General features: G+C 41.1%; 1 protein-coding gene across 12 annotated transcripts in view; it reads left to right on the forward strand.

Annotated features, from left to right (window-relative positions):
- C5H18orf63 (chromosome 5 C18orf63 homolog) overlaps positions 1–11,447 on the forward strand; it is a 55,546-nt gene extending 44,099 nt beyond the window's left edge. For all 12 annotated transcript variants that reach the window (XM_072152331.1, XM_072152329.1, XM_072152328.1 and 9 more), the window contains 2 exons: positions 4,772–4,861; positions 11,127–11,447. In XM_072152331.1, coding sequence (XP_072008432.1) covers positions 4,772–4,861; positions 11,127–11,249 — 213 coding nt within the window. In that variant the 3' untranslated portion in view covers positions 11,250–11,447. The remainder of the gene's footprint in view (positions 1–4,771; positions 4,862–11,126) is intronic.
- The last annotated feature ends 246 nt before the right edge of the window (positions 11,448–11,693 follow it).

Genomic DNA, 11,693 nt, shown 5'->3' on the forward strand with positions numbered 1-11,693 from the left:
TCAGAAATGTTAATATTTGATAAAGTAGAACACTAATCATAGATTTTGTCACATATTTTTTTCAAAAATATGTACTCAAAGCAGTACCCTCTTCTAGTCTTTAATGCCTTCTTGGCGTGCACCATACTATTATGGATCTGGGTTAGGTACGGTGTATGGAGTGGGCTCGCGCAGGACAAGTAAGAAAATGTGTCCCATTGTTTCCATGTGGCTTTTGTAGAGTACAACTCTTAACAATAGCTCAGGCTAGATGCCTGTCCCCACAATCAAAAACAGATCATACATTTTTATTGGGTACACAATTTATAATTACAATTTATTAAGATATATGAGGCTTTCTATAATACACTCATTTTTTCCTGAAATGCGCGGGACTTCCTGGTTGTGACATCAGCTATGGGCAATGAGGCCAATAGCACTCAGGACATTCACGTGAATATGCACAAACAGCTCAGCCAATCAGGATATAGAATCAGTGTTACTACTTGCACAGAGATCTAGTGCAGAGCAAGGCAGGGGAGAGCACTGGAGCGCTGCATTATACAGGAGCTACTACATCACAAAGAAAAAGATATATTGAAACATGTCCAACTACACCATAAAACACCTACATAGGAATAAAAAGATAAACACATGGCGGCATCACAGTATGTGTATATACACACACACACACACAGAGTGAAAGTGCGTTCACACGTGGTAGTAACGCTTGCGTTTCAGAACAGCTAAGAAGAGGAGATTTGCCTGGTTACATAGCTGTTAACATTGTGTTCACAAAACCCTAACACATGCGTCAACACAACGTTAACAAACACATGTGTTAACCCCTTGGCGATATTTTGGACGCAGAGCACTGGGCATTAACGATCAGCGTCTGATATATTGGATGCTGAGCTGATGCCGACTCAGCTCGAGATCACAGCCGAGCTGGCATTGGGATACACGGGATGTAACTAACAGTCAACACCCCAGTGTAACACCCGCGGTCATTGCAGCAGTCAGCGCGACTGCGGCATTACAACTGCCTGTAAGGGGTCTCTGCCCCACAATCAGGGGTGCGGATCATTCCTATGGCAGCCCTGAGGTCCCATCAGGACTCCAGGGCTGTCTGCAGGCAGTACCTGTAAGATGGCATCTATGATGTCATCTTAAAGGCACAGTGCCAGTCTATGCATGTGTATAGGCTGACACAGCTAATACCCTGCAATACATCAGTATTGCAGGGTATTATCGTGAACAGGCAATGAGATGATTGCTAGTTCATGTCCCATGGTGTAACTAGTAAAAAAGTTTTTTTTTAATGTTATTTAATAAAAAATAAATTAATAAATCAATACAAATGCCCATAAGACCCATAGCATATAAAGAGACCTATAGGGGCAGATTTATCAAGCTGTCTGAAAGTCAGAATATTTGTAGTTGCTCATGGCAACGAATCACAGCTCAGCTTTCATTTTACCAGTGCTCATGAATATTTTAAAGGGGAGCTGTGATTGGTTGCCATGGGCAACTACAAATATTCTGACCGCGTCCATAACAACACGTAGAATAAAAGTAAGTAATTATTGAACCCACATGATGAACGCTGTAAAAATAAACTGTTAAAAAACTGACAAAAATTATTATTTTTACCTATTTAATCCCACAAAAATTGCAATAAAAAGTGATTAAAAAAACATATGTACTCCAGAATGATAGTGTTGCAAAGTACAACATGTCCCACAAAAAACAAGCCATCAACCAGTTCCAAAGACAAAAAAGGAAAAATGTTATGCCACTTGGAAGACGGCAATGAAGAAATGATAGATTTTTCCTCAGATAAGGGTTTTATTTGGCAAATTTAGTAAAACATAAGAAAAAATATTCAAGTATGATATCCCCATAATTGTATTGACTTATAGAATAAAGATAACGTGACTACTAGGTTATACAGTGAACACCAAAAAAAGGAAAAATTTCAGTACAGAATTGATACTTTGCTACTCCTGCCCTCAAAAAAAAGCTCATACATTTTCAACAATAGGGGATACCGCAGCAAAAAATGCTGTAACACCCCATTAACAAAAAAGCTAAATTTTATTTTTATGTTTTATAGCCTACAAAAGGGGCTAATGAGAAAACTAAAATCATGGCAGCTCCACGGCCCTACTTCCCTTCTGCGCCTCGCTGTGCACTCATAAAACAAGTAACGGCCACATGTGGGGGGTCTCTGTACAAATTGTAAGATGGGTTTTCTCCTTTATCATTTGGAAATGTGTAAATTTAGGGCTAAATATAACCGACAAAATTTCTAAATTTCACCTCCATTGTAATTTAATTACTATGAAGATCTCAAGGGGTTTACAATCTTCCTAAAAGCTGTTTCTGATAGTTTGAGAATGGGTTAATTGTATTGGGGTTTTTTAAAGCTAAATATTTAAAATTTTATTCAAAACAGTAATTATCCCCAAAATAGTCAATTCTTAAAATACGGAAAAGCGATATTTGATTTGTAAGCCGCATCACATCGATATATATTATCCAGACATTTCCAAAATTATGAAAATGTAAAGTATATATACTAAGAGTGTGGGGTGTAGAGCGAGATTATTTTATGCTACATCTGTAATTTAGTAACTATATTTTACAAAAAGAAGACAGATGTAATTAGCAAATAATATAAATTTTATTCAAATTCACAATACATGATAAAAACACTTAAAATACCCTAAAAATGGGTAAAAAACCCAGGACCCCCAGGTATATGAACAGGTATCACCAAAATTCATGATTTTACAATAAAGGAATATTTCATGATTTATAAACATTCTTATGTACAAAGTATATCAAGTTTCACAGAGTGCTGCATGGTAGCTAAAGTGCTAAATGTGCCATTAAGACAATTGGTAGCTAAAGTGCAAGTGAACAAATAGATAGATAAAGTGCATAAATCAAGAAAATATTGTAGAATAATATTACCAATAATCTGGGTCCTGGGGGAGAGGAGGTAGGAATGCCCCACACGTATCGCCCGCTATACGGGCTTCCTCAGGGGATTTTTTTAGGGGATTTTTTTAGAGTTTTTTACCCATTTTTTGGGTATTTTAAGTGTTTTTATCATGTATTGTGAATTTGAATAAAATTTATATTATTTGCTAATTACATCTGTCTTCTTTTTGTAAAATATAGAAAATGTAAAGTAGACATATGGGAAGTGTTATTCAGCAACTTATTTAAGTGATAAATCTATCTGCCTGAAAACGCTTTGATTTCGAATTTCGAAAATGTTTGCAACTTTTTTAAAAAATTCATCATTTTTTCTTTTTTTCTAAATAAACTCAAAACTTATCAGCCAAAATAAAGCACTAAAATGAAGTAAAACATGTGGGGAAAAACAGTCTCATAATCCCTTAGATAGGTAACAGTGTTCAAAAATTCTAACCATATAGAGCAGCGATGGTGAACCTATGGCACGCATGGAACAGACAGCACGCAAAGCCGTTTCTGTTGGCACGCGTACCGTCGCCGTTAAGCCGCTGCCCATCTAAATTTGTCTATGCGAGCGGCGCAACTACGTGCTCCCATAGAAACCAGAGAATAGTTACCGCGCATGCACAGTAATTATCCGGCCAGGGACCGCTGACTGAACCGCTCCTATAAAAACACATGCATTGTAATTGCATGCGGTTGGGAGTAGGCAATTTTAAAGCTGCTCCCACATTATAGGATGGGGGTCAGCGGACCCCTATTTGTGACAGGGCATATTATTAAATATTTTATATATTTTAGTTAGTATGTGGCACGATGTCTAATGCTGGTTGGCTGACAGCACAGCTCTGCCCCCCCCCCCATTCTTTCCCCTGAACAGTGCACAACTTTAGACGAGCAGGTGACAGCAGCAGTGTACTGTCAGTGTTTTCTAACGTTAACTACAAAGTTCCCTATTTTTACACATTTGTAAGTAATATTTCTGGGGAGATAATTTAAATCACTAAACTAGCAGTCTCCACATTTAGTCTTAGTTTACATAGTGTGGTTGACTTGCGTTTTGAGCTTGGCCTGATCGCATTTGCGTTTTGCCTGAAATGGATGCGATTTGGAACAAGCTACGTGTGTAACATAATAATTATAATAATAATAATAATTCTTTATTTATATGGCGCACACAGATTACACAGCACTGCACAAAACTTGTCAAATTGGTCCCAATGGGGCTCACAATCTAATCATCCTACAAGTTTGTTTTGGAGTTACGTGTTAAAAAACACTTAGGGGAGATTTATCAGAAATGCAGAACCAATTGCAACCAAGCACAGAAAATGCAAACCTTTGAGCTCTGTTGATAGTGTTTTTTATTGTAATACAGAAGATTGTAATGTTTGAGCTATACATACACATTTCTACTAACACAAACAGCTCTGCAACATACCGTTCCTGGTATTTAATTGGATGACTTGAAGCATGTTATCAGTCACATGATTATGACATCACTGCAGGACCTGAAGCTTTTTACATGCTGCTGGGACTTATATTCTCCTGCTACTGATAAGTAGCGTGCATGTGCAAGTGCCCCTCCCAATAACACTCACCCACCCTAGTCTCCTCCATCTAGCCATGGCAACCATCCCAGCAAAGACAGTCAGAGAGAACAGGTAACTGCTAGCTACTCGCCTGCTAGCTGACCAACGGCTGCACATAGCTAATGAGTGTAAATTAGAGAATTGCTTATTTTGGCTTGCTTTATTGCAATATATATGTGCATGTTTTCTTTCTAATTCAAATGTATTCACAGGAAGAAAAAATGGTGGTTCCTCTTAAGAAATGTAAAATAAATAAAACTGGAATGAAAGTGGATGTAGAACAGCATGCAAGAGATAACAAGGTACATACAGGGTGATACAGTTTTTATGCTACTACTTTAACCCTTTCTGTGCAGGCATTTCTAAATTTTTGTTGCATGATTGTCCAGAGCAATTTTGATGAGTACAAATAATAATCTTTATTTATAGACATAGGCTTCATGCAATTTAGATTTTCTTTTTATTTTGATATTAAAAAAATGGATAAAAATTTAATTTGATGGCAAAAATGTGCTCTAAACAGAAAATATTTTGCTTCACACCTCCTAAATGCAGTAGATAAACATGTGAAGAGATAGATAACCCATAGTCTATGTCCACTTGATTAAATCATCAAAATATCACGAAAATGAAAATAAAATCTAAATAAAAAACTGCTACAAATTTTAAGACAGTCACAGGCAAAATATAGCAATTAAACAGATTTAAACGTAAAGGCCCCCTTAAAAACCTATATATTTTTGAAAGTCTTGGTTAACAGTTGACAGTCTGTACCACTATCATGCAACTTTGTGACAAACACAAATTATTTTAAAAAATGCTTTGAAAATGCAATGAAAATATACATAAAACTCATATTGAAGTTGAGGTTTACACATAGATAAAGATGTAAGTCAAAGTGAGAAGATTTATATATACCACAACACACAACATTAACAATAATTAACATTCCAAAAATAATAATGATAAAAATGATAAATCAGAAACCATGTAATATTTGGTTGCAATCCACAAATGTGTTTAAAAATATATATAACACACACAGTAAAAAGCTCCTACTTCTATAAAAGAATTATTTCTGAAAACACATCCTAAGGGTGCATTCACACGTGGTATGCCCACCATGTGGGCATACCGCCGTGTGCTGGAGAGGAGGTGACCCCTCCTCCCTCCATAGAAAACAGCGGTGCCCGGCCGCACACTGGGGAAAAGATAGAGCATGTTCTATCTTTTTCTGGTGTGCGGCGCGGAATGGTGGCGCCATTGCCGTCTTTGGGGACGTATATGCAGGCGAGAATTTGAGGTCGCATGTAATGAACCCTAAGGCTATATTCACATGAACGTATGGGGGACGTACTGTATAGGCTACATATATATGGCTAGGGTATACACGGCGTATATACGTTCCCCATACACTTAAATGGCCTCTTTGTGCCGTACGGGAGCAGTACGGTGCAGCACATGTGCGGCATCGTACCGTTCCATAGCCGGTAGAAAGATAGGACACGTCCTATCTTTTGACGGAATACGGTGCAGGGCCTCATGTTACTCTATGGAGTTACTCCCCAGGGCTGATGTATGACCGCCGTACGACAGTATGGCGCGCATACATCGTGTGAATGTAGCCTAACATGTATAAAATAATGTTTTATTTAATACACACCACCAGCTTAATGTAGCAAAATATGATAAAATGCAAACATTACATGAAAATTCGAAATATCCTCTAAAATATGTACTAATACAAAGGTCACTTTTACATAATGTAAAATGTGTGTCATTGTAATGGCAGTTCAATAATGGAACTTTCTGTCATTCATAAGAATTTTAGTAAGTTGTATGAAGGAGAGGTATGGCTTATTTGTGCATTATAATGGGGCAGATTTATCAAGCTGTCTCAATATCAGAATATCACAGCTCCCCTGTAAAATATTCATGAGCACTGGTAAAATGAAAGCTGAGCTGGACAACTAGAAATATTCTGACTTTCAGACAGCTTGATAAATCTTGCATATTGCAGCAAAGACTTACCGGTCTTGCTAGCACCGATCGCGGGTGTTATCACAGCGATCGCTGCCGGCAAAGCTGCCTGCAGACTCAAAAAGATGGTGGCACATGGAAGCTGCCATCTTGCCTAGGATCGTCGTTCCCTGTGACGTCATCGGGGAGCGGCGATCCGTCTCCATGGTAGCCTCGGGTCTTCGGAAGACCCGAGGCTATTTAGTTTTAACCCCTTCATTACAATGTGCTGATAGCACATTGTAATGAATGAGTAGAGAAAATCCCCATATACTGCTATACTGTAGTATGGCAGTATATGATAGCAGCGATCAGACAACCTAGGGTTAAAGTACCCTAGGGAGTCTGAAAAATAGTAAAAATAAAAATAAAAAAAGTAAAAAAAAAAATTATAATAAAAAAACCTAAAAATTCAATATGTATTACCATTTGCAGTCCTTTCTGCCCGTCTCTTCCCTCCTCCAGCCCAGCCAGAGAGCCAGTTACGTCACCAAGCTCTCAGCAGTGGGAGCTTATGATGCAGTTCAATCTGTAGGCATTGGGGCACAATTACTTACCCAGTCCCTGCGCGATCCCCGAGGTGCATCTGCCGCGATTCATCAAGATCGTGTGCCCAAGATCCTGCATGTGTCGCTTCCCCACTCAGATCTGCCGGAGTTCACCTTCTTCTTCCCGGTGTATGTGAGTGCATGTCTTGCGACACAATTTGAATTGTTAAATCCCGTGCATAGTCCGAATCCGCCGAATTGTCCGACGGCCCGCCCCTTGATTTGTGTTGCCGACGCGATCGAACACAAAACAATCGCGTGCGACACAATGCCCAACGCGATCCCCGCGATCGGGAAACCCGATGAAAAGTCGGTCGGTAGGGAGAAGCTGAGCAAACTGATATACACATAAGACACCAGTGAACCCCAATGCAACTTTGGATCTGGCCCCCGTATAACTAAAATTGTGCCACCACTCTGTCCTAAACATTACACTTGAATATACACATATATGCTACACAGAATTATACTTGCAGCACCATATTCCTACACCTACTACGTGGTGTCCGGCAGTAGCCTCCCATATTAAAATTCTGTCTTGCAACCCCCGTCATTAATAAGATGTCCTGCAGAAGCCTCCACTCAATGCAATGTCCAGCAGCAGCATCCCCTCAATAAAATGTCCAGCAGTAGCCTCCAATCGATGAAATGTCCACCAGCAGCCTCCCCGCAATGAAATGAGCAACAGCAGTAGCCTCCCCACAATGAAATGACCAGCAGCAGCCTCCACTCGATGAAATGTCTAGCAGCAACCTCCACTCAACGAAATGTCCAACAGCCGCCTCCCCTGATTAATAAGATCTCCAGCAGCAGCCTCCACTCACTAATAAATTATCCAGCAGCAGTCACAGGGCCCGTCGTCATTTAATAAATAAATGTAAGTACTTACCTACCACGCTCTTGCTTCCTCTTCATCTAGTGTTGTCCAATTTAGTTGCATGGGCAGAGACAAGTATGTGTGCTTTACCAGCATACACTATATGATGTAACAAAGTATACGCAGGCAGAATGTACATACATGCCTGTGTGCTCTTATATTCAATTGTATGTGTGTAAGACATGCATACAATTGAATATCTTCCCCTGTCATGGACCCACCGGCTCGCAGGCTGCAGGCTCTTTCCATCCTCAGTCACAGTCGCAACCTCTGTGATTGCGATCATTATGCTGCTGGATATACATTATTATGGGAGAAGTACGCTCCACCTCTATGTTTCAACCTAAAATACTACAGGGAGCCGTTTTATCTCAAAAACTCTGAAAGAAGTAATGAACTGATGTCACAAAGCTCTGAAGGTACAATTCTGGAGTAGGCGACTGTCACAGGCAAAAGGGTACTGGAGTGGTGAACCCTCTGGACTACCGCGGGAGATGACGGTATTAGCCAACACCCGGGACCGGAGTTTAAGTGGCACCTGGTCTTCACCAAAGCCTGCTACAAAGCTGGATGGTCATGCTGTGGCGGGGGCCACCAGGACATTCCAGGGGTGCGACTAGGCCCGCGGTGGCAGCCAAGGTAGTGGAGGGATGCAGGACACAGTCCAAGCCTGGGAAGACAGTAGAACAGCTTTGAAGGACACAGGAGCTGGCACACAGTAGAGGAGCGCAGGGAACAGATGACAGGAACACAGCAGGCACGGGAATAACAGGAACACGGAGGAACACTGGAATCACAGGAACATAGAGGAACACTGGAATCACAGGAAACACTGGAGGGCTTTCACTTAGCAGGAAATGATGCTGAAGATCTGGAAAAGCAGGAAGGGATGTCCCTGATTATAAGGCTGAGCCAGATTAACCTTTAGGAGGACGCTGGCCCTTTAAGTCTTGAAGAGCTGGCGCAGGTGAGCCCTCGGAGCGGGGACGCGTGTGCGGCCCAGATGGATCCAGAGCAGGAGCGCGAAGTGGTAAATATAGGCCTGGGAATGGGACTGCAGGAGCAGGACCAGTGCAACGGAGACTATGCACATAATCGCAACTTGTGATGATACATGTAATAAAGTGCAGACTGGTGAATCTATCACCCCCAAATGAAGTAGAGACCACCCCTTCCTCTCCAAGATTGAAAATATCGCTCACCTGCAATGTAGCGTGACCATCACAGCTGATATGTTTCACTATTCATACTTGGACACACCAATACTTGATACATTGGAGGAAGCCACATTGGTGACGAAACGCATGGGTTTGTCTCCCCCCTCCCTGCCTTTCCCCACTTACTTGATGTAACTTTGATATCTACCACGGTTTGCCATTCCCCTTTGTTTTTTCGTGTTGATCAGGGTCACTTTTTCTTACTGGTTTGCTAGACAATATTTACTATTACTTTTGGGGTCTGCGCAATATTTAGTTTTTACATGGCTGATGGTATGTATTACCCATCTATAGGTTTACTGATTATGCTCATTAAGGCCGCTTCCACACTTGCGAGTGTGATGCAATGAACTCGCATCACACTCCCAACGCGTGCTGCCCGTATCGCAGGGCCGAATGCTACAAACCGGGACTGAACTCAGCATGTTAATTCACTCCTGGTTTGCAGCGTTCGGGCCGTGGGACCCGGGCAGCACGTGTTGCGAGTGTGATGCAAGTTCATCGCATCACACCCGCAACTGTGGAACCGGCTTAGGTAGGGTATAGGGGAGTTTCTCTGGGGGTGCCCAGCTGTGATGTAACATTGGTTTACATCCTTTTAAGTGTTTTTATATTTGGTGTGTGTATTGTTCGATATACCCCATAATTGAAAATAGCACCCAAATATCTGAAACCCCATTTTTTCACAATATTGCAAGACATAAAAAAAAAAATTTTTAAAAGGTCATACAGTCCACAAAATGTAATGGAATTAAAATGTCATCAAGTTCTGCAAAAAATGACACCTTAAACAGTTCTGTACGGTATCAGAAATCTTGCACATGAACATAAGCACTTGCTGCTGTCATGCGCAGTGAGCGTCTGAGCGGTCTGCGCCCTCCACCGCCTCACTGCATGTGCGCAGCTTTTCCCGTTCTGTATGCGCAGTGGGACCCGGGCAGCACGTGTTGCGAGTGTGATGCAAGTTCATCGCATCACACCCGCAACTGTGGAACCGGCTTAGGTAGGGTATAGGGGAGTTTCTCTGTGGGTGCCCAGATGTGATGTAACATTGGTTTACATCCTTTTAAGTGTTTTTATATTTGGTGTGTGTATTGTTCGATATACCCCATAAATGAAAATAGCACCCAAATATCTGAAACCCCATTTTTTCACAATATTGCAAGACATAAAAAAAATTTTAAAAGGTCATACAGTCCACAAAATGTAATGGAATTAAAATGTCATCAAGTTCTGCAAAAAATGACACCTTAAACAGTTCTGTACGGTATCAGAAATCTTGCACATGAACATAAGCACTTGCTGCTGTCATGCGCAGTGAGCGTCTGAGCGGTCTGCGCCCTCCACCGCCTCACTGCATGTGCGCAGCTTTTCCCGTTCTGTATGCGCAGTGAGGCGGTGGAGGGCGGGGACCGCTCAGACACTCACTGCGCATCACAGCTTCAAGCAACTTATGCGCATGCGCAAGATTTGGACAAGACAAACCCAAGTGACATATCAGAAAGGGGGACTGGAATGAGGAGGAACTTATGACGTGCTGAGGAGGCGGCTGCTAGACTCAAGCGTGAGTTTACGCCCAGTCCGACTCGCTGGATTCTCTGCCTGGTTACCATTTTCTCCACTTGTGACCATCGATCAACTTAGTTAAAAAAGGGTGCCCTTAAGCCATAAGGCTGTATGGGAACCTGTCTAATGCTCATTTTTTTCAAACAGCAGTGACAGGTTCCCTTTAAGGTAAGGTGGTTCAGGTTGCTTTTCACGTCAGGTCCTAGTCTTTGTTAATGAGACACTAGCTAAAAAGTAGAAAAAGTGGTTTGTGCAGATCCACTGCAATTTTTACTGTTTTAGTTGAAAATGATCACTATCACTTATTTGTAAAACATTAATGACACATGTTGTTTTGTAGCTATTTAAGCTAAATAATGCTGATCTCCAGGACTGGCTCAAGCAGCATGATATCCCCACGAGGACCAGAGAGAGAAAAGAACAACTTGTGGCAAAGATTATGCAGTTTATTCAGCAATCCTAAGTTTCTATTCAGTTGTATAATACCTATTATTATTATTATTGTATTCTAGTATTGCCATCTATATTGGACACACAATTTTGAAGCTGTTTTCTTCAGAGCTCTTAATATTGAAATGTTTATTTCTAGTTATAATGTAGAGGTATCTTAACCTTATTTGTTCTTGTTTTCCTGTTCCAATTAAATGCCACGTTTTCTGGTCTTAGTTATTACCTTTTTACTTCCTTAAATGATTGTGCTAATTCCTGTAGTACAGTCCCGGCATCCTCTCCCCTTCAGTCCTCTAATTTAGAACCTCAGGTTACCTGCACATGAACGAGGGCTGTTGTTTCCTACCCATGTGTAATAAGGAGGTGAGCTCTTCTCATGTGCCGAAGACTTCCTGAGCCACAAACTCAGGAATAGGACCTGCTGTATAATTTGTGTCTCGGGCATTTAGCTCACACA

Source organism: Engystomops pustulosus, chromosome 5 (assembly GCF_040894005.1).
Source record: "Engystomops pustulosus chromosome 5, aEngPut4.maternal, whole genome shotgun sequence".
NCBI lineage: Eukaryota > Metazoa > Chordata > Amphibia > Anura > Leptodactylidae > Engystomops > Engystomops pustulosus.